The sequence below is a fragment of the Denticeps clupeoides genome, chromosome 6 (genome assembly GCF_900700375.1).
Source record: "Denticeps clupeoides chromosome 6, fDenClu1.1, whole genome shotgun sequence".
Lineage (NCBI taxonomy): Eukaryota > Metazoa > Chordata > Actinopteri > Clupeiformes > Denticipitidae > Denticeps > Denticeps clupeoides.
The window spans coordinates 24,473,483-24,496,402 of NC_041712.1; the positions used below are offsets into that span (position 1 = coordinate 24,473,483).

The window sequence follows — 22,920 nt, forward strand, 5'->3', positions numbered from 1 at the left end:
GCAGCTTGGTGAAAACCGCTGTATGCTGTAGCAGGAGAACGTTACGGGAACGTTAGGGTTGCTTAGCCTCTTTCCATCCTGCAGATCAGTGGCAGGTGAACTTATCTGTTCAATCCTCACATTTTCCAGGTCGTCTGCTGTTACTGTTTATTCAGAGGGACGCTTCTGCTGTGCAGCGTGAGCTGGACTTTAAAATGAGAACCACACCCTGGGTCTGATGTGGTTGTTTCCATGTGTCGGGACATCTATCAGGTTCATCATGCCCCTGGGGAGCAGAGGGAGGCTGTCACCTGGCCAATAACAGCGTAGCCCAGGGGACTTATCAAACCACACACACACACACACACACACACACACACACACACACACACAGTAAAAATGGTTAAAAACCACCTGCCTCACATCATGTAGGTTCCCCTCATGCCACCAAAACAGCTCTGATCCGTCACGGCACGAACTCCACGTGACTTATGAGGTGGGGTCTCCATGTGTTCAACCTGCTTTCGCAACAACAGATATTCCTCTCGTTTTAAAAAAGATGTGCAATAAAAGCGGTAGACAGGGAGGTCAATGAAGACGGGAGAAGACAGCAACCATCGCTGGGTCCCCTGCCCGGGTTCCGAAACATCAGCACCATGTTGTTTGACCTTCAAATCTGGTTGGACATGCAGCGATTGCCCGTCAGGAAGCTGCTGCGAGATGCAAAATGTTCATTATGTTCAAAGAACAGAGAAACAAGTTAATGGTTGTAAAATACAGTATATAGAAATAAAATGACCTTTACTTGGAACAACTATATGCACATTTCTGCATAAATTTACATAAAAAATACAGAAAATTTATATAAAAATAATAATAAGAATTAAACCGAGTTGCTGAGTCCCCTCGCCAGTGCCTGTGTTGCAGCTTGGTCGCCCCGGCCTGGCGCCCTTGGGCGACCACTGATTATGGGGTCCTGATCCATCCCAGCTGAAACCGATTAGGCTTGATGGACCATGAGATCTGTTAATGTGGACCTTTACTTACCCCGGGTTTGATTTAGCTCCTGACAAGTCGTCACACGCCTTCGGGTTGTTTTCCGCTCCCTTTGTGTTTCTTTATCCCCTTTTGGCCCTCGCGCTGTGTTTGTTGAATAAATGTCCTGCTTCTGCGCCTTCTTCCCCCTTGGACCCCAAGACGTGACAGAGTGGAAGATATTTAAAACAGTCAAAACATCTGCAAGTGTGGAAAATAATGCCATCAAAATATTTCAAATATTTAAAAAAAAAAAACATTGTTTCTGTTGCTCAAGATCAAAGCTGTTGGTTTTTTTTTAATCCCAGATAAACAAAACTGGATAGTCTGGATTGAGTTTCATCTAACAAGCTTCTCAAAATATCTGCGATGGCTGTGTAGAACGGGGCTTTTCTTTCTTCTCTGTGCCTCTCATGCTGCTGATGGACCAGGATCAGGACTTGCCGACGAAAGACCCGCATAAACCTTTTTACGGGGTCATTTCCAGGGACTAAAGAATTTGTTGTGTTGATTTGCACCGCCTAAATGAACCAAATGAATATGTCATCTGTTCAAAATGAGTGTGCAGATGTTCTCATGCCCGTTAATTGGCTGCTGGTTTCTGCACGGATCTGAAAAGAGCTTCATTGTTAAGTTAGATCACTTTCCATTTTTTCATTATTAAAAGCAACAATCGATCTAAAGCATAAACTGTGCAATTAATTGTGAATAATATTTAATTTCAATGTAATTTAATTACATTGCTTGTTTAAATATTTACGATTAAATGTACAAAATTCGACAACCATTAGATTTAACCAACAACAAATCCTGCGAGCTCTGACACAACTTTATTTCCACCTTCATTATTCATCTTCTCACATTTGGAGGCCACATGGTGCTGAAGTTCTTAACACACACAACAGCGCACAACTGCACATGAACTGCAGCCATGATGGTTCCTCTGCTTGGCCAGCTCAGCTCTATAAAATCTACTGGCAGGGGCTTCTGGGTAGAAGGAGGTGGCTGGAAGTCTCTCCCCTCCGAATTATATGGGCCTGATGTTCCTCCAGCAGAGTACCTGGCAGGTAAAAGCAGGGCTGACGTACGTCTCCTTTCTTTCTTTCCCCCTCGTCCCTTCGTCCAAACAAGTCTGATTCATACAGCTAATAAAAATCTGTCTATGCACAGGCTCATCTACTATTAAGTACAGCTGCTGTTATCCAGAGCAACTTAATGCTTTATGATCTCTATCATTAGCTTCAGTAGAACCCGATCTGCAAATACCACTAGATTAAAAAATTTAATGTATATAAGATATTATTACATTAAAATGTATTATTAATTAAAGTACACTGCTCAAAAAAATAAAAGGAAAACTTAAACAGCACAAGTGACTCCAAGTCAGTCACACTTCTGTGAAATCAAACTGTCCACTCAGGAAGCAACACTGATTGACAATCAATTCCACATGCTGTTGTGCAAATGGAATAGACAACCGGTGGAAATTATAGGCAATTAGCAAGACGTCCCCAATAAAGGCGTGGTCCTGCAGGTGGGGACCACAGACCACTTCTCACTTCCTCTGCTTTCTGGCTGATGTTTTGGTCACTTTTGAACTCTAGCAGTGTTTTCACTCTGGTGGTAGCACGAGACGAGTCCAGAACCCACACAAGCGGCTCAGGTAGTGCAGCTCATCCAGGATGCCACATCAATGTGAGCTGCGGCAAGAAGGTTTGCTGTGTCTGTCAGCGTAGTGTCCAGAGCATGGAGGCGCTACCAGGAGACAGGCCAGTACATCAGGAGACGTGGAGGAGCAGCAGGACGCTACCTCCGCCTTTATACAAGGAGGAGCAGGAGGAGCACTGCCAGAGCCCTGCTGGTATGAAGTGAAGTGAATGTCATTGTGATACACAGCAGCACAGCACACGGTGCACACAGTGAAATGTGTCCTCTGCATTTAAAACCCATCACCCTTAGTGAGCAGTGGGCAGCCATGACAGGCAGTGTGTGGTGATTCGGGATTCGAACCGGCAACCTTCTGATTACGGGGCCGCTGCCTTAAACCCCTAGGCCACCACACCACAATTTGGGGAATTCGCAGGGGTCAGCACAGCCGGAGTGCAATGGCTGAGTCTCGCCCTGGGTGAACCGCCCTCTTGATCACGGTATCTCCCCTGCCAGGTAGGTATGAGGGCCCGATGTCCACAGGTGGGAGGATGTTGCACCTTGTTGCACCATGCAGCACGTTTGGCATTTGCCACTGGTGCTCTTCACAGATGAAAGCAGGTTCACACTGAGCGCATGTGATAGACGTGATAGAGACTGGAGACAAGAGTGGAGAACGTTCTGCTGCCTGCAATATCCTCCAGCATGACCGGTCCTACAGGCACATGGAGGCCACACACACTACTGAGCCTCATTCTGACCTGTTTTAAGGACATTCCATCAAAGTTGGAACAGCCTGTAGTGAGATTTCCACTTAAATTTTGAGTGTGAATCCAAATCCAGACCTCCATGGGATGATAAATTGGATTTCTATTGAGAATTTTTGTGTTGTCAGCACATTCAACTCATATTAAGGTCAAGATTTTAAGAGAATATTCTTGAAATCTTGAAATATTCTCTTAAAATCTTGATCTTAACATAGTTGAATTCAGCTGTAGGGTGTCTAATTTTTGTGTTTTTATTATTTTATTGAGCAGTGTATTTTTAGCATCTTTAGTGACAAGACAGTATTCCATAGGAGACGCACAAGCATAGGCGAAAATCCGGGGGGGGGACAGAGGGGACATGTCCCCCCCTGAGATAAATGTGTCTTCCCAAAAAACACATAAAACACAAAATAATTTTTATTTGAACACTATATTCATGTTTGTTAAATGCACAATGCAAGTTGTGCTACTTAAAAACACACTGTTTTAAAGATTTACAATTTCAGGAGTAACTTTGTCCTGGGATCTGCTGAACAATTAAAAATGTCCTCAACACATCCAACGAATACACGTGGTTAAACACATTTTAATGTGTTATGGAGAGTCAGAACAGCAGAGATCAGTTAATAAACGGATGGAAACATTCATTCATCAGTTAAGCGGCCAGTTCATTAAAGCCCTGCGTGAGTTCCAGACTTGGCCAGGAACCTATACGACCGCTCACTGTCTGGCCAGATGTGCTGCGTTCTCTGAATATGTCCTTTTTATGCCAGTTGACATGTATATCATGCAAATAAGCATGGATGTGCCTCTCTTTTGATGTGTGTGTGTGTGTGTGTGTGTGTGTGTTTAATGTGTCTTTTTTTTCATATGGCGCAAATGGTGGCATAAAGGAACAAGAATGAAATCTGGACAATTTCATCCCGATTTTTCATCCGTTTTTTTTTTACGTCTGCCTTTAAATGGATGGAAATACCAGAGGGTCGTGAGGAAAGTCATTCGATTCCACGACTGCGTCCGATTCAGGTGCAGCGACTGGTTGTTCAGTAGAAGAGACGAAAATGATTGCTTTCCTTTCACGCGGTTATTACAAATTCTTTCCTGCTTTGGTTTGTAAAATTTATACGAGCCACTGTTATGGCTTTTCACACGGCTCGTTTAAAATGATCAATTCGATGGCGAGCCTGCACTTCTTAATTGGGAACAAAATCACCAGCAATTCATCTTCTGCCCCAGTTGGGGACAGGAAATGTTTTTTTTACATTTCCCATGGTCTGTGCAGTCAGTGCTGTTTTCTGTAAACCAGTATGTGCGTTGGGATTCTCTGCCATCCTGGCTGATGGAGATGTGGGGATGCCCTCGTCCTCGTTTTGTGGCCCTGCGGTTTTTCCCACAGATGTGTGAGGTTTTAGAGTACGAGCTAGAACCACCACTGGCTATAACCCCGAACAGGGTTCTAAAGAAATATAGAAATGAACAAACAAGTGTTTTTCCTTCAGAGCCCCTCGCTGGGATAACGATTACCATGTGGACGAATCCTGGAACCATGCTGAGGATCCCTGTCCAGATTTCCTCAGTTCTCTTCGTCTCAGCCCACCTCTTTGGTTTCCTCATGAATGAAACCTCTTAGTTGAAGCTATCTAATAACCAGTCAGAAAAAAAGCAGCTTCCCCATGGTACAGTAAATTATGGCCGCTCACATGGGTTCACCTGTTTGTGGTTAAGAACTGGCAGCTGATGGAGCAGCATGGCTTGGTGCAGAAGCAACCACCCTTCTTCGGTCCATTATTGTGTCTGCATGCAGAATATGTTTTGTGAGTTGTGATCACTCCACATACAGTATGTGTGACTCTATTTTAGAATGAAGGGTGACGTGGGGCCCAAAGAAGAGCTGGAGGTCAGAACATTGCTGTGCACATGCTGCATCAAATACACAAAATACCTGGAAAGTGGAAGTGATTGTTTTTGTTGCTTAGTGAGCAGTGGGCAGCCATGAAATTCGCCACGGTTCAGGATTTAAAGCAACCTTTGGGTCCACTTCCTTACCCGCAAGGCCACCACTGCCACTTTGCATCAGAATTGACTGAAACGCGAAAGAGTATGAACACCATGAAGCTCTGATATTTCCCCACTCGGACCCTCAGCGCACCTTTAACTACTAACAGAAAAATTCATAAACAAAAGCATATGACTTAATGTTGAACACACAGAAGCAGTTGGTGCCAAAAAAGAGATCCTGCCTCATTTTAAATTTAAGAAAAATGTCTTGTGGTTTCAATATCAGATGCGTAACCAAAGTGACCTCACATGAACAGATTTTTGGCATGATGTAGTTGCTCCTGTGCAGCTGTACCCAGAAAAATGATTTGAATGGTCCTATCTGCCTGCCTATTTGGCAGCCTTCTGACTACGGGGCTGCTTCCTTAACCGGTAGGCCACCACTGCCCCTGCACCACTGCCCCTACAAGTTCCTCCGGCTGCTGGGGATTGGCTCATGTCATGCAGGTTTGCATTTATTTCATCTAGGACGCATTTGGGGTTATACGTTTTTCACAAAAAAAAAAAAAAATTCACACAGATATGTGGGAAAAAAGAAAATGACTATGGAACCAGTTTTAGACAAGCGTTCTGGGTCCCTCGATATGCCGTTTCCCTGTGAACTCAAGGCTAGATCGGATAGAGACTTAGAGACTAGGCTTCATCCATATACTGGTGTTCAGTTTTTATGGAGGAATCACTGAAAGAACAATGGTGGTGTCAGTCCAGCAGGTTTGGCCCCTGTAATCCAGGCTCATTATGTCTTCAGTGTCCGGGCCTTAATAAATTTGGAACCCTATGGAAGATTTTAGGTGGTGACACTGCTTTTTACGGCATCTTGGGTGACACTTGATGGCGTTAAGGGGTCTCTTTTTATGACGGTTGTACACGAATGCTGTTTTTAACGCCATTTTACTACTAAGTGGCCAAAAAAGCGGCATTGTGGAGTTTTTCTATGCAGTTTTTTTTCCAACAAAATGCCGTTTTTTTACAGCATCACCTTTAAAAATGCAGCGTAAACCTGGTAATTATTGTTTGTGGCACCCACGGGATGGGTGGCACACTTAGCATTAGCCTATATTGCCTATGCCACAGACTGGCTCTGGTCACCATAGTACTTTGAAAAGTCCTCCTTCAGATCTATTTGACTTTCTGACCACATTTGGCCTAAAGGATGTCCAGAGAGATCAGTTCTTGCTCCACCTTTCTGCAGATCAGAGAATTCTGATCCTCGTTATAGCACTAAAGGAGTTAAAAAACTGTTACAGGCCTTTTAATGCTGTTATGAGATTCATAGAGAAGCTGACAACTTCAGTAAAACATGGCTTCCACCTCCCTCACGCTCATAAATGTCTCCCATTAGACAGAGAGTTATGCGATTTAAAAGAAAAGCCCCCGGAGGTTCAGTCTATCAGCGTGGTGAGTGGCGTGACAGCTAACCTCATGCTGCTGGAATGCAAAAGCTGCCTTCCCGACAGCGGGGTACACCGGATGGGGGACCATGATGAAGACGAGAGTTCAGTGCACTGTGAGCGCGCATCTATACGTGCCTGCATGTCATCACTGCGTCAAGAGAACAATGAAATGCAGCACATGTGTCAGGATGTCACTCATACTTAAAAAAAATACAAGAGAAGGTTTTCCAGGCAGTGGTAACTTGTATTGAGCACTTAAGGGAGACACACCCCAGCAAACTGCCACACAAACAACGGAACATCTGGAAAGATCAACTGAAGGTTGGATCATTTACAATGAGGTACAGATATTACATTGGAAAACACAGCATTCAAATGTGAATGTAAGCACCAAAACATGACATGCACCCCAGACCGTGTCCACTACATTATAACCCCACTTGCCAATCCTCCATACACAAAAAAGGCGCGGTTTATAATTTGGTTTTCATTGCTGTATTCCAAAACACATCATTTCTTCCTCCTGAGCTCTCCAGTCGGCACAAAGGGAATTTGTCCAGTGGCTGTTATGGTCCTCCTCCTGGTGAACGTCCAGTCCCTTCTTAGTCACTCTTTAGGTTTGGGGTGGCGGCGCACCAGGCGGCCTTTTCTCTTCATTCCAACTATTCGGGCAGAGCGACAGATGTGTGCTACGTGGTTTATGTCTTCAGAAATAAAACGAATATTTAATTATTTCATCATACCTGGAGATCTTTTGGCCTGAGATCTTCTGCCCCCCTCTAAAAAAAAAAGAAAGATTAAGTCAGAACTTGGGCCATGCACATGTGATGCGGTGTGTGAAGAGAACACCTCTGACCTTGGATGAGTTTGGTAATCCTTTCCGACTCCTCAGCGACCAGCTCAGGGTTTCCCTGGAGGGAGGAGATTTTGGAGAAATCTAGTCCTGTTAGACAGATTTGCATCCAGATGAAAAACACAGATTGGGGATGAGGAGGATTAGATCGGCATATGTTCTCAGTGTAGGTCTCCCTACCTTCAATGATCTGAGGTTCAGACTTGATCACCTTGGTTATGGTGGTGAGTCCAGCCCCACCTGCAGCAGACCAAAACCATCATTCAGCATTTAGAAGAGCATAACATCTGGCCAAAAAAGTACTCTTGATTGGAAAGTAATCATAGACCTGAAGTAACAGGGTTAGGGTTCCATCCATTTCATCTAGTTTTAAGATGAGTTTATGACTTCAGAATTTTTTGACACTGTGGACAGATTATGTGGACAGTATCCAAAATGAAATTTTTAAAAAATGTTTTCATCGACAGACCTTTCTGATGTGACAAAGACAAGACAAGACGCAATGTAAATTCTGGAAATGTGAAGATAACTAAATCATGTAATAAAATCACGAATAAAAATATGGTTAACAAAATAAAAACCTGCCAGAATTTTTGACAAATCAAGATGAGACGTTATTTCCTTTTGTTTAATCACGGAATTATTATTATGCAGTATTTCTGTTTCATGTGTCTTTCATCTGGTCACACAAATGACATCACTTTTTCAGTTCCCATTTCTGCATTATTTACATTTCAGAATGCCTGTGGTGGGTTATAGATATATGATGTGGGTTTTCAGATGAGTGGGAGAAATGCACTAAGCAACGTTTGGACACTTTCTTTACAATGCAGTGAAAAATTCCTACTCTGTACTTGTATTATATTGACTGGGATGAATTAGAATTGCATTACTAAAAAGACTAAAAATACAAATTTTATTGACTCACTATTAAAATTTTCATGGATAATTCTGCCTAAAATAAGACTAAAACGCTGAGATTTTTAGTTGACTGAAACTTGACGACTAAAATGACTAATAAACGACTTTTTGTTCCAAGATGGCGCCGGTGAGGTCGGCTGCCGTCGCGACAGCTCCGACTCCGTTTAGTTTGCAATACTGTGGTCTGTAGCAGTTGCTTAAGCATTTCACTGCATATCACACTGTGTATGACTGTATGTGACAAAATTTGTATTTGAAATTTGAAAACTAACACAACAGATGGACGCAGATACAAGACTAAAACTAGTTCACACCTTCTTCAATCATCTTCCTTAGCTGTCCTTCTGGATCCAGCTCGCCATCAGAAGACGTACTGTAGCCTGACAGAACACAAAGACAGACCAGAGATGAACAACATTTTTATGTGTGTTTATGTAGTCCCAAGTAAACTATAATAAATGCCTGGTGTACCTTCAATGACCCTGGTGACCTTTGTGACAACGGGGTCTCTCTCAATGACCTTTGTGAATTTTGTGACTGTAGGTTCCCCTTCGACAATGACCTTGGTAAGAATGGGCACAGATGCATTCAGCGCTGGGCCTGGGGGAAGACATAATTAAAACCATATTTAAAACCATATTAATGTATTAGGAGAACAAATCAGACAACAGGACCACTAGCCAATAACAAAGTTTCAGAATCACATATTCTCCATTTCTGCTTGGTCGGACTGCATGGAAATAACCAAGTTAAACTGAAATAACACACGCATCTGCTATCCAGACATCATCAAGACATGCAGAGCTGCCGATGGAACTTTTCAGGATTTTTGTGTCAGTGACTGATGGCTCCTCTGTCATTGGTGTATTGGTCACAAGTTATTTGGTTGGTTGTCACGAGCGCTGCTTAAATTTGCTTAAATCGGAACTAGAAATGTGAGGGGATGATGTATTTGATGGCAACAGCACTTTTCCTGGTTTTTCATACTCTGATGTACCAGGTTGGCTGCCATTGTTGATTTTTTAAGTGGACACAATATATTAGTTCAAAGTTCCGATTGTAATTCTATAAAAAAGAACAATTTTGCACCATAGAACCCACATCCCATAATCACCTCCAGAGTAATTGCAACCCTGGAAAAAAAACACAGTTCACAATGAAACACATTTTCATTTCCACCTGTTTATTAAATATACGAATCTTTTTTCACGCAGCTCTTTTCCTTTGAAATAAATAAGTTAAAACCCCTCGTTGGCCAGTATCCAGCTGGAATTAAAGAGGGGAAGCTATTATAAATTAATTGTATACCAGCATACTGTTACACGACCCACAATCCACTTATGCTATTAAATAAAAAGGCCACAGAAAGGGTAGATAGTTAAAGGCAGAGGCCAATTATGCCCATAACTACTAGCTATTGTGCAGAGTGGCTTATCTGCAGCATCCTCTGGAGTAAAGGCTGTGCTGATCCTGGCCAAAGAAATGTCCCGATTGGGGCCAAGCTGCTGGTGCAGCAAACGCACTCCACAGCATGTGCACCACAGCATAGGGCCAAAGCAGCCTTTTTACAAACCACGGCACCATGGTATATTGATTATGAAAAGGCTGCGTGATCGCCACAATTTACTCACCAGTTTCCACAATTCTGGTGGTTGTGGTGGTGATTGTCCTCTCTAGAGAAAAGAGGGGCAGAGAAGGTAACAGGGTGAGGGTGAGTTTACGAGAAGCTGCGGTAAACTCGGTTTACAAAACCACTAGACCTTAACTGTAATTTGTATAAAATAAGTTTGTTCGTTTTTGTGAATATACAGTCAGGATGGTAGGTTAGTGAACTAAATGGAAAAAACAATACATATCTTCACAACAGCTTTTTAGGTGGTGGTCTCCTAAATACCTGTAACTAGGAGTTTTAAATGGCTGGACCAGGGGTCGGCAACATTTAACACTCAAAGAGCCATGCGGACCCGGTCACCACAAAAGAGAAAGCACTGGCATGTAAAATGAAGATAACACGGCACATATTATTTTTACTTTTATGCTATGGGGGTGGGTGGCATTTTTATGACGTGATGCATGTTTAATCACCCAGACAAGTCTAAAAACCCGGGCGGTCGTCCTGACTCTACAGTCTAAACCATTAAACATTGTTATATTATAATCGTTATATTTTTAACTACAGCAAAAAATTTTTATTCCAAAGCCACGGGGAGACGCAGTGACAGGGTAAAGAGCCGCATGGGGCTCCAGTGCTGCGGGTTGTTGACTCTTGGACTAGTGACTAAGACACTTGCCTACGAACAAAGTGACTGCCTTTGTGAAACACTGCAGCACAGCACATGGTGACACAACAAAATGTGTCCTCTGCTTTAACCGTTTCCTTACCCACTAAGCCACCACTGCGCCAAAAATCACAAAGACACCAGTTGAAACCCCACTGAGCAGGACACTTAACCCCGAGTGTCTCCAGAGGGACTGTCGCATGTAAATACTGACTGTAAAGTTCTGGATAAGGGTGTCTGATAAATTCTGTAAAGGTAATTTAAAAGAAACCCAACACTAATCTACATTATGTCGGTATGTAGGAGTGATATTAAATTCATGAGTAATCAGTAGTAATTTGTTTTTGTCGTACTGTTACCATCATGCAGTGGGCCTGCCGGAAAATACTCCCCGTACTTACTGATGAAGGTCAGTGGTATCTCACCATACGTGTATCCAGCCACATACTACAAAAAAAAAAAAATAATCAGGGTGTGATTGTGACTCCCCCCCTCACCACAGGAAAGATTGCACTCCAGCAGGGAGCTATACCTTGACCTGAAGGTACTTGATGAGCTTCTGCAGCAGAACTAGCAGGTCCTGGCGGCCCACCGGCAGGTCTGAGAAGCAAAGGAACGAGCATGTGAAAAACAGAAAATATATGTAATAGGCAGGAGAGATAGCTTTCTTTTGTGCATTTAATAATGGCTCACCTCCAGGGTAGAGCATGGTCTTCACCACATGGACCACACCATTAGAGGCCATGATATCACTCTCTGGAACATTTATGGAATTCACACGGATGGAGTTGTTCACCTGAGAAAAGCGGACAATTATTACTATTACTGTAATAGCTGCGTTTAGAGATAATTACCCATCAAAATGACACCAGTGGTGACATCTTTATGTTTCTAAGACAGAAGACAGTGCATCTATAGACAGGCAGAGCAGTGTGTCACTTGAAATGGCTGCAACAGGCAAATTTCAGACGGAGTGTGTACAATAGGATTTTCCATTTCTTTGGAAGTGAGTATAATTTGGCGGCCTGCTTTAAATCTACTTTTTCAGTCCAGATATCTTAGTCTTAGTCACAGTTTTAGTGAAATAAAAGTCAAAAGTCTGAGCATTTTAGTCAGAATTATCAATGACTATTTTAGTCTAGTTTTAGTCAAACAAAATATGTTTTTTTTAAATGTAGTAATTTTTAGTCATTTTAGTACATAGTAGAGCAAACCCAACCCATTTAGTCAAACCCATTCCATAATTATTAGCATATTACTGATACCTTATATACTCAAGAATACGCTAGATCCATTCGAGACATGGAAGATGCTCTGATTTGTTCCATGTTTTTCGACAAGTATCCCGAAATTAATGCCGCTATTCCGTATTGTAGAGTGACGTAAAATAATGGGAGAAACAGAAAACGTGATATAATAATGCAATGAAACGAGAGGAAATAAAAACAAAATTGAAGATATATTTTCGTGTATTTTTTATTTAGTCTTGTTTATTCGTCAACAATATTAAATGGTCTATTTTGTTATTGTTATAGTCATAGTAACGACCAGCATTTATGTAACGTCAAAAAGGTTCATTAATGCAGATATTTCGCCATAAATTTCGTTGACAGAAACAACACTAGAATTGAGACTCTGCAATTACATTTTATCTCCCCACTCCCCATAATTCACTTTTAAATATCCATCGTTCGTTCGGAAGAGAGGAAAACTGCCTTTCCTGCGAAGCTGCTGAAAAAAGCTGCTGAAAGGGAGGGGGGGGGGGGGGGTGTTAATTAGGTCCATATCACTGCTCCAGGATATTAAATATAGAACTGGCTGTACACCGGGAAACAACCAGCACAAAATCATTCATTATTTCTTCACTATTTAGAAGAAATACACGTCTGGCTGTAAGCAGGAGAAGAAAACTCCACACGGAGTTTTAAGAGGAATTTTGATCACCAAATTAAGTACCTGTGGCCTACGAATGTTAAGCGTATCTTGTAACTAGAAACCTAGTCAAATATATTGCAAAAAAGTATGCAATTGGATGAAAATACATTTTTACACCTGTATAGCATCCTGGATTAAACATAAAAATATTGTGTGAGCCAACAAGCACTGGTGTTTAAGAAGCAGACTTGAAAGGAGACTGGCCCGCCTTCACCGACTTTGTACTTTTCCTTTGTTCTTCCTTCCAAAATGCAAATTAAGTTTTCATATTCTTTTGAAGAACAGCATACTTCCAGGAACCAGAGCCCTGTTGCAACACAATAGTCTTCTAAATCCTTACATGCTCTACCATGGCTCATTTGTCATTGTTACAGTGGATGAGTTTAATAAAAGACAGGCTTTCAAGACAGGTCCAACAGGAAATGTTAGCAGAGGCTGGATGTCTTTTCTAAATGTGTGTCAGAAGACATCCTTAATCCACCTGCTTCCTTTGATGGGAGCTACGTGTTCCAGTAGTTTCCGATTGTTCCCAGCTCACATAGACACGGCCAAAACTGTCAGGCTGCAGTCAACCCCTGATTAAACCAAGCCTTCTTGTGCTAAAGACGAGATTCAATTCGCGGAGAATTCTGGCCATTGATGGAATCGAAGGGGAACTTTTCTGCAGCATTTCCAATTGGTCTGGCAGCAAACCACATGCGTCACATGACAGGATTTAGGCAAATGAAAATGAAGGAAATTTTAGCAGCAGGTGCTTACCGAAAGCAGCTGGAGGTTTTTGCCCTGGATGCTCTTGAGAAGGTTGGTGACCCCGCCCTCAAGTCCCCCGTTGATGAAGATGCCATTGCTGAAGTGGTAGAGCAGTATGGCTCTCAGGGCATTCATGTCATCTGGTAGAAAAAGCGAACGCTTTCATCATGTAGATCACATCGTAGCACAGCACACGGTGCACGCAGCAAGATTTGTCCTCTGCATTTAACCCAGTAGAGGTGTTGAAATGAATCTCATAATCAACGCATCGTGATGCAGACGTGGACGGTTCTGAATCAGGGCAGTGCGGAACATAATCGATTCCATCATAATTATTTAATATATATAACGTCTAGTTAAAAAGTAGAGCTGGTAGTGACCGTGTCGGCCTGAGTATAGCACCGCTCTGGGTACAAGTTTGGTCTCAGCAACACGGACCTTCGCAACGAACGAATTTACGTATTAACGTTTTTGCCGCGCTTTGTTGCGCGTTCGGATGCCGTTTTGCTGGTGTTTGCTTGAAGTAGAAATTGACACCATAAAAACCATTGCATGCCCCTTCACTTCGATGTAGTCCGAGTATGCAGCCGACCAAATGCTGGTGCTGAACGCCCGCGTGGGCTCTCTGAGTGGCTCCGAACAGCAGGAAAGAAAGGGGCTGCTCACCTCGTAATTGAATTGTGAGACCAGTAACAATTTGCACCTAGTGGTGAACACAGACCTTGATGGGCAGTGGTGGCCTAGCGGTGCCTTAGTGATGGCCTAGCGTTTAAGGAAGCGGCCCCGTAATCAGAAGGTTGCCGATCCGCCAAAGGCGCCACTGAGGTGCCACTGAGCAAAGCACCGTCCCCACACACTGCTCCCCGGGCGCCTGTCATGGCTGCCCACTGCTCACCAAGGGTGATGGGTTAAATGCAGAGGACAAATTTCACTGTGTGCACCGTGTGCTGTGCTTCTGTGTATCACAAGTGACAAGCACTTCACTTTCGCCGCTAGGCCATCACTGGCGGCCACATGGGGATAAAAGTCAGTGGACTGAGATGCCACTCACTGGTAAGGAGGCCGATGTCCTCTTCAGTCAGTCCATCGAAAGCCTCGTCTGTTGGGGCAAAGACCGTGTAGGACCCCTCTTGCTTGAGAAGGTCAGCCAAACCGGCCTTCTCCATCAGGGAAAGGAATATTCTACGGATAAATTCAACCCGCTAAGTGCGCACTGTCCTCTGTGACAACTATAATAATCAGTATAACATCTTATAATCACCTTAAATTGTCAACATAACTATATGTAATGAGGGCACTATAAAGCATGAGCATGAAAATGAAAGACTTTCAGTACTTGAAGCGTCCATCTGACATGAGCAGCTCGTAAATGGAGCTCTCCGCGGCTTTAATCAGCCCTTGCAGGAGGTGCAGAGCACCATTGCTGCCCTCTTTACTTCCCCGGATCATACAGGCATTTTCAATGCAGGCGGCCTACAATAAAGACAGACAATGAAAACAGATGTTTCAATGCTTCAGCCATGGACGATTAAAGAACGGGAGACTCTAATCCAGTTTGACAATCCTGTTAACTAAATATTTATTTTAAATAGGAAACACGTTGAGGACCACAAACTCTGGCAAACATGACTGGCGTCATGATGTTGACACAAACCATTTATCTCACGGCTTCATCACACACGCGTGTGAGCACACTCACGGTTCTGTAGATGAAGACCCTCAACAGTTTCCCTCCAAGGGTCTCCAGCAGCTGCCCGTTGTAGAGTTCGTTGATGGTGACCTTCAGTTTCAGTATGTGGTTCTCCAGGATGAGCTTCAGGACTCGCTGGTCCAACGACATCACCTCATCTGCGTGTCATCGCAAGCCGTTACCACCATTACCATACCATTGCTTTTCTTTGCCATGCTTTCAAGTAGTTCAACTCACCGGTGAAGGCTCCGTTGAGGGGAGCAAGGAGGGTGTATTCTGTCTGTGGCCTCATGGCAGCAGAAAGGCCGAGCTCAGAGACCATGTCTTTAAAAGTGCCATCGGCTACCAGCTCCATCACCTGCTTAGCTTTAGACATAAAAACATGATACAATTATGGTGGATTTCTTGGAGAAGAGTGAAGTCGGATTGGAGCCCTGTGGCGGCTGTGGGAGTAAGTGAGTGAATAAAAAAATTATTTTAAACAGAACATTTAGCGTGAAGCCCATTTATAAAAGAAATAATAATGATCGGCGAATTCACTGGCCTCCAGTGGAAATGTACACGCTGCACGTGTGACCTGCGCCTGATTAACAGGTCCTGATCAGTCCCACCTGACACCAATGAAGTGGGAGTGATCAGGACCTGTTAAATGCACTAGACCGCCACAAGAAGTGGCTGCAACGTTAATATGGAATAATATGGAATTCTTGCCGTTGTGCTTTGTTAAAGTTTCTGTCTGAGGCCCCATCCACACGAGAACACTTTTCTCTAAAATCGATTTTCGGTTTCTAAAAATCTTATCTGAAATGTTGTTGTCCACACAGAGATTCAGAGAACGTCCCGAACGCTGTTTTAAACCCCCTCCTCTTCTGTAGCTGGCGCTGTAACTAGTTTATAGGTCAGGTTGGCGGTTGGGATAATACGTCAGCGTTTTCACAAAAAAAGACACTTTGCCGCCCCCACACAGAAAAGAGAAACTCGATTAACATTTACATTTACATTCACAGCATTTATCAGACGCTCTTATCCAGAGCGACTTTTAGAAAATAACCGTCCCCTGAAACGCTGTCTCCGTGTGGATGCACTGCCAGATTGGACTCAGCTCTCTTTTTCACGTGTGGGATTGCCAGCAGACGCTCCACCAGAAACCGTATTGGTGTGAGTGTGTGCTGCAATGGTGCATTAGTTGGTCTTTCATATGAAACGCCCAGGTTTTCACTGGTAATCACTGGATGCAAAGCAAGACCTTAATGAGTGGCCTCACCTGAGTCTGGCATGAGAACCTGGTCAATCATATGGATGACGCCATTGGTTGTCACAATGTCTTTCCTGAGCACCATCTTGATGCCGTTCACCGTCAGGCTTTGACCATCACAGCCAATCTCAATGTTGCTTCCCTCCATGGTCTCATAGACAGAGCCAGACATGATGGCCTCAGAACATTGCACAGAGTTCACAAGGTGGTACTTAAGAAGAGCTGGAAACATATAAAAAAACATACATAAATAGAAAAAAATATCCTTTTCAGCAACTTTTCAAGGTGCTCCGGATCCATGTTTCATGTAAATTGTGCGGGTTCCTAATTTCCTGATTGTGTGAACCTGTATGTTTGATATAAAAGTATACTTGTTGTGTCCTTTACCCGCCCTGTCATTGTGGATTTTATGGTGTCTTGCTTACTGATGTGAGTGACCACTGTACCACGATTATCGTCAAAAAGTAAGGGACTGTCATTGTGAAACACTGCAGCACAGCACATGGTGGCACGGTGAAATGTGTCCTCTGTATTTAACCATCACCCAGTGGGCAGCCATGAAAGGCGCCCAGGAAGCATTGTGTGGGGAAGGGTCCTTGTTCAGTGGCATTTTGGCAGTTCGGGATTAAAACCTGCAACCTTCTGATTACAGGTTCTCTTCCTTACCCACTAAAAACTTGTTATTGTTAGTTATGTAATTGCATTTATTTCTTCCTGCCCTACCACAGCCTGTGACAACTATTTATTTAAAGCCTTTTGGGTGGATTGGAAGACTAACAAAAAAAACCTGCTGTTTTGTAGGCAGTGGTCTTCCCGCTGCCTGTTGATGGCAACAGCAGAGCTCCTGCTGTGACGGTCCCAGGAGCCTCGCCTTGTTCTGCCAAATCTCAGCATCTGTTAATGCTGTTTGCAAGTGCTGCTGCTATCCCAAATCCTATAGATGACCTCATGATTTTCTCAAGCTGTTCAAGATGCACGGCAAATGATGAGAATACTCTGACTTCTACTGCTGTCTTTCATCTTCATGCATACGTCTGGGCTTTCTGATGTTTCTGTTGGGCTCAAACTCTGTTGGACCAGGCTTACATCAGCCCTCTGCTGCAAGTTGCTTTCTCTGGCTGTGAGATGGGACAGGGCACACATTTTAGACCACGGTGCCATTCCATTTCCAAGGGTTCTCGATGGAAGCAGGAAGTCTAAAATCACTTCCAAATATAACCTTTTTCAAATCAAACATGCCATCAACCACACTAGTGTTTTGTGTCCAGAAGCTACACAGCAATATTCAACATCTAAGCATTGCAACAGTTCGACGAGCCTCGACCGTGCCACACCGTCTGTGAATGTGGCCTGGCCTGGTTGTACTGGACCGAACTCAGCCTGTCTGTCTGGAGAGAAGAAGTCGGACGTCAGAGTAACTCCCACGCTCTTCCTGTTGGGGAACTGTTTTATTTGCTCTAGAGCTGTTACTCTTGGCCCGATTTTTATCATTTTAGTCGGGCTTGGGTGTGATCGGGCTATAGTGATTCCGTCCGCGTGACTGGGAGCAACGCGTCTCCTATAAATAGCCAAGATGTCCGTCAATCATTGCTCAGTCATTATTAGCTGTTCCCAGTGTTTGCCCAGCTTGAGTCTAGCGCTTGTAGTGGGGTTTTAACGAAACTGATTGATTCTGTCTGACTTTCCCAACATCTCAGGCCTTGCAACTCTAGTTGGCACCGTACATTCTTTACAAGTAAGTCAAGATCTGTACTCTAGCTGCTTGACTTAGTGATGTCCAGTTAAATGGACTCTTCTGTTAAAATATGTCTCACTTTGAACTTTCTCCTCCATGAATGGCAGCTTTCTTCTCAGTAAGAAAATTACCTTGTCGGATCGTTGGGTCACTCATGATTCGCTCTAAGACGTCTTTATCAAGCTTTTCAAAGGCATCATTGGTGGGGGCAAAGAGAGTGTAATGCCCCGGCTCCCCCAGTTTTTCCATCAGCCCGGAGGTTTCAGCAATCGCCTGAGAAAAGAACAAATGTTGAAAAACTCGCTTATTGTCAACAGGGCGGTGTCCATATCTGCAATTCTGTGGACGAGTATTAACTCGAAGGGAGGTGAGGTCTGCTTCGGCCTCCATGACATTTTTTATTGAGCTTCCAACGGCAGTGATGACTCGGTCGACGACATGCACCACGCCATTGGTGGCCACCTGGTTCCCATAAATGATCCTTGCGCAGTTAACTGTGACCACCTGTGAGAGCAGAGATGAGACGGCATCAATAGCAGCAATTAGCAAACTGTCTCTCAGAGTGGCTTACAGCATAGACGAAATTCCTGGAAGCCACACCCCATTGGAGTAGTGGTTGATGTACAGGCTGTGGTCGTTGAACATGGACTTGACACTCATGTCGTTCTTCAGGTCTTTGGTCAGGAGGCGTTTGTTGACCATGTGGTAATGGAGGGCGTTGTACAGCTCGATGTTCACGTTGCTCACCAGCGCGTCCCGCTTGCTCTGTGCGAAGAAGAAAAATATTAATTAAGCTGATTTCATAATTACGTTGCTCCATTTATACTGAATGAGCTACACTCATCTGGGATGCTGTTAAAAGCTTCTTCTTTATATGTTTGTCCTCTTCTCTGTACTTTTGTAACAAACGTTTATTTGACTACAATAGTTTAATATAATAGTAGCCAAATACTAATAAGTATTTAAGTAGCCGAAAGAACACACCAGATATACACAGCACTATCCCATTAGCCAACTGGACCAGGAGAACCAGAAGAATGATACCCTGATAATCAAATGAGTATGGAGGACCAACGTGAAGCCATCTTCGGAAGAAGGAAAAGGGGTATGTCTGGCGATGTAAGGGTGTAAATCAGCCCAAGGGTAGCTTGAAAATTTGGCTATTTGAAGACTATGCGTCATACCACAGTTTGTCCAAATTGTGTTAGTAATGGCTCTTAATCGCTTTTACTTTAAACTGAGTATTCAGATGCGTATTGTGTGGCGATATGGAGTGCTGGGCTGGGACCAACTGTGACAAACTCACTGGATCCACAAGGTTCCAGGCATCGTCGCTTGGGGCGAACATGGTGAAGGAACCGTGTCCTTCAATCTCCTCCTGGAGCCTGGAGATGCTGCTGTAATTCTGTGTGATCTTTGCGTTCACCAGGCCAAGAGTACCGTAAACGTGGTCGATGGGAGCCACTGGAAGAGCAGGTGAGGATATATCTATACAATCATTAACTTCGAGTTTCCCATATTCTCAAAGGATATTCCAATCTTAGAATTACAATATCTGACAACAGACATCTGACATCGTTAACACACACATATACTGTATATATATATATACATTCTCACTAAATATGTAATTAACAACCCTGATTTTATAGCCTTTCATTTTTTTTTTTAACAGAGGCGTTAACCGCTAGAACAAGATTATTGTTTCTAATTATTCGATGAGAAAGGAGCAAATAAACACTCCACACATCTGTCCTTACTACAACTACTGCTGTGCTTTTCTTTCTACTGAAATTCATGAAATCAAGTCAGCAAAGACCAACCTGCAGGGCAGCCACGCACGCCTTCCAGCGGCATGTACCCTGGACAGCACTGATAAAGCACAGTCCTGCCGAAACAAACATGGACGTGGACAAGTCAGAAGGTTCATAGATCATAAACGTGACTGCAAAGAAATGACATTCACGGTCATGAGATATAAAAAACGTGCTCCCAAGCCGCTTGCATTACAGCACTGATAATGTACATGTCGGTGTGGGTAGTGGCCGTGGTACCGAGTGGTAGGAGGAGTTGGACGTTGCGCTACACCTGGACAGGAGGGGTTTTAAACCGCAGTTAGATCCTCCTCTCTAGCATACAGATAGCCAGCAAGCAGGCACGTTATTTCTGTAAATTCAGAATACAGAAACACTAAGTATGTAAAAAAAAATAGGGCCCAATGTGGAATCACCTGGCTTACTCAGAAGTGTGTGCGCGATAGGTAGGGCTGTTTCATTAGGTTGATACAAAGGACGCAGTGTGCTACAGGCATTAAGTCAGAGCTGGGCCCCTTCTGACCATTAATGAAGTTCGAAAGGAGCCCTGACAGTGATTAAGACGAGGGGGTCTGTCCGTCTAAAAGGGCCACATGTGCAAATAATACCCCTGTAATTACAGTCGCCGCACAGTCCCTGGCGTGGAGCGTGCAGGGTGGTTGGAATGCCGGGGTGCTGAAGGTAATTGCCAAGGTCGATTGACGTCTGCTGTCGACTGCGGCGTGTCGCTGATGCCTTTGGGGGACCTCGGGAGGTTGGCGGGGCATCTTCTCAGGGGGCCGCGGCATCTGCGGTTTGTCAAGGGAGCGTTCCTGTATCAGCACAGCTGCGCGGGCTTCCTCCGATGCAGCGGAACAATGTCCTCAGTGTCACGGCGCGAGACGGGAGACAGGGCCTGAGCCCTTCCAGGGCCTGATTGGGCTGACTCAACTTTTCCTGCCTGACTCCAGCCTCCGCAGCGGCCAGGGCACCGAGCCGTGTGTGTGTGCGTGTGTGTGTGTGCAGGGGGAAGGGCGGTGCGCCGCGATTGTGGGAAAATTGTGTTGTTTTACACGCCCCCAAACACTGTGACTCCCATAAACGCACAAATGCATTAACTGCTAAAACAAATGTGCACACACACACACACACACACACACACACACACACAGTACTGAAGGGGACGGGAGTCTGGGGACTCCCAGCGCAGTAAATAGTGACTTGCTGGTGATTCTGTCGTCTCTTGGCAGCGTGCGTCTTCCCCCTTCATGCGAAATGGCTGTGATGCAGTTTCACAGCAAACATCAACTTGCGCGCAAGATGAAAGAGACACTCGGCGGGCGAGTTCAACATGCCGCGTGTAAAAAAGCATTTTGTTCCCAAACAGCTCATAAAAAACGAATGATTTCTTTTCTTAGTCTATGGAATTCTGACAAACGACAAATGCAACAATCATTAGTTAGATTACATTACATAAGGCTTATAAAGGCAAATTACAAGTAAGGAATAATATTTAAGATGAACAAACAATTAAAAAAAAAATTATCTAGTAGACAGGACATTGTGTCACAAAAAGTGTGAAAAGTGTGCAAATTAGGGTGTAGCAGTTTGAGAGAGGAGGTGCTCTTGGGGCACAAGAGATTCAAAAAGATCCAGATATACTGAAAATAATCTGGACTGGAATTACTTTCTGTTAGAAGAGAGGTTGGAATAGAGCAGAAGCCAGAATAGACGTTCATCATGACGGCAGGAATGATGTGGGGACCTGCTGCTTCCTGTCCAATGTGACTGATCTATTGATCTATTGTTATTTCGCAGAGAAAGAGACAGGCAGCTGTCTGTGTGCGTGCGTTTGTACCTCTCAGTTAATCATACTGAAGTACAAGCCATACACACACCCCTCCAGTGCCAATATGTCCCCAAGCACACGAGAAGGAAGCAGGCATTTCCTGAACTGACACATGACAGCTTCATATCGACCCAAACAGCACCGAGACCGTTCATAACCTGCAGGTCCACGCCACGGTGCAGCAGCAACACACCAAAACAGACCTTTATTAAAATTAATAACCACCCACCTGGCCCCGAATCCTCCCCGCTGCCATAATTCTGTTTCAGTTGAATTAATAGGGCTCATCAGATTCACCAACACTGAATTCTGCTCTTTCATTTAACCACACACACTCTTCGTCTTATAAACGTTAGAACGTTACGGCGAAGCTCTGCCTCTGCATGCATTCCCATAAGTGAAAGAGCAAAAACTCACGCTTTCTTCCCACAAATGGACCCTTTGTACCAGTTCCTACATGTGCTGAAGTATTTCTTTTCGGTCCCCATGACCTGCTGGAGGGCACACATATTGGGCCTGGGAAGAATTTATATTCAGATATTACAGGTGTAATGGTTGCTGCACATAATAATTACACAGTATGAATCATTAACAAACATTAATGATTAAGATAAGATAAATCATTGAGATAACTTACCTATTGTTACTAATTACTAATATGCATACTATAATTAATAAAATGGAAAAATCATGCAAGTACATTTTAATGTAAAAGTTAAATACTCCATGCATTACCATTAGAGTAAAAAGTAAAGAAACTAAGTAAAAAGAATAAAACATTTGGTTATAATAGTAATGTTAGTGTCTTACCCCTGGTTTTTGGCCCGTATGCGGCTGTGTGCGACGATCTTGTCATACGCCGAACAGTCCACCATATCCAAGGCAGACAACAGCAGTAGACAGGAGGCAGCCAATAGAAGCTCCATCCTGACTTACCCTCTTCAGGAGAAATGGGAGTGTGCTCCACACATCCAGCTTAT

The 22,920-nt window shown here is 43.8% G+C and overlaps 1 protein-coding gene and 1 non-coding gene across 2 annotated transcripts; both read right to left on the reverse strand.

Moving 5' to 3' along the window:
* Positions 1-3,023: 3,023 nt before the first annotated feature.
* On the reverse strand, positions 3,024-3,185 carry LOC114793221 (U1 spliceosomal RNA). Its single transcript, XR_003750218.1, has one exon. It is a non-coding gene; the product is annotated as a U1 spliceosomal RNA (small nuclear RNA).
* Positions 3,186-7,103: 3,918 nt separating this feature from the next.
* Positions 7,104-22,882, reverse strand: postna (periostin, osteoblast specific factor a). Its single transcript, XM_028984458.1, has 23 exons — positions 22,751-22,882; positions 22,358-22,456; positions 20,122-20,186; positions 19,605-19,762; positions 18,899-19,063; positions 18,656-18,802; positions 18,430-18,571; positions 16,573-16,785; positions 15,546-15,674; positions 15,318-15,466; positions 14,955-15,091; positions 14,670-14,800; positions 13,628-13,758; positions 11,627-11,729; positions 11,466-11,533; positions 11,335-11,380; positions 10,286-10,327; positions 9,126-9,254; positions 8,969-9,034; positions 7,914-7,973; positions 7,737-7,823; positions 7,624-7,659; positions 7,104-7,542 (listed from the first exon to the last, which is right to left on the reverse strand). The coding sequence occupies exons 1-23, from the start codon at positions 22,864-22,866 to the stop codon at positions 7,487-7,489; spliced, it is 2,475 nt and encodes an 824-aa protein (XP_028840291.1). The 5' UTR covers positions 22,867-22,882; the 3' UTR covers positions 7,104-7,486.
* Positions 22,883-22,920: the final 38 nt, after the last annotated feature.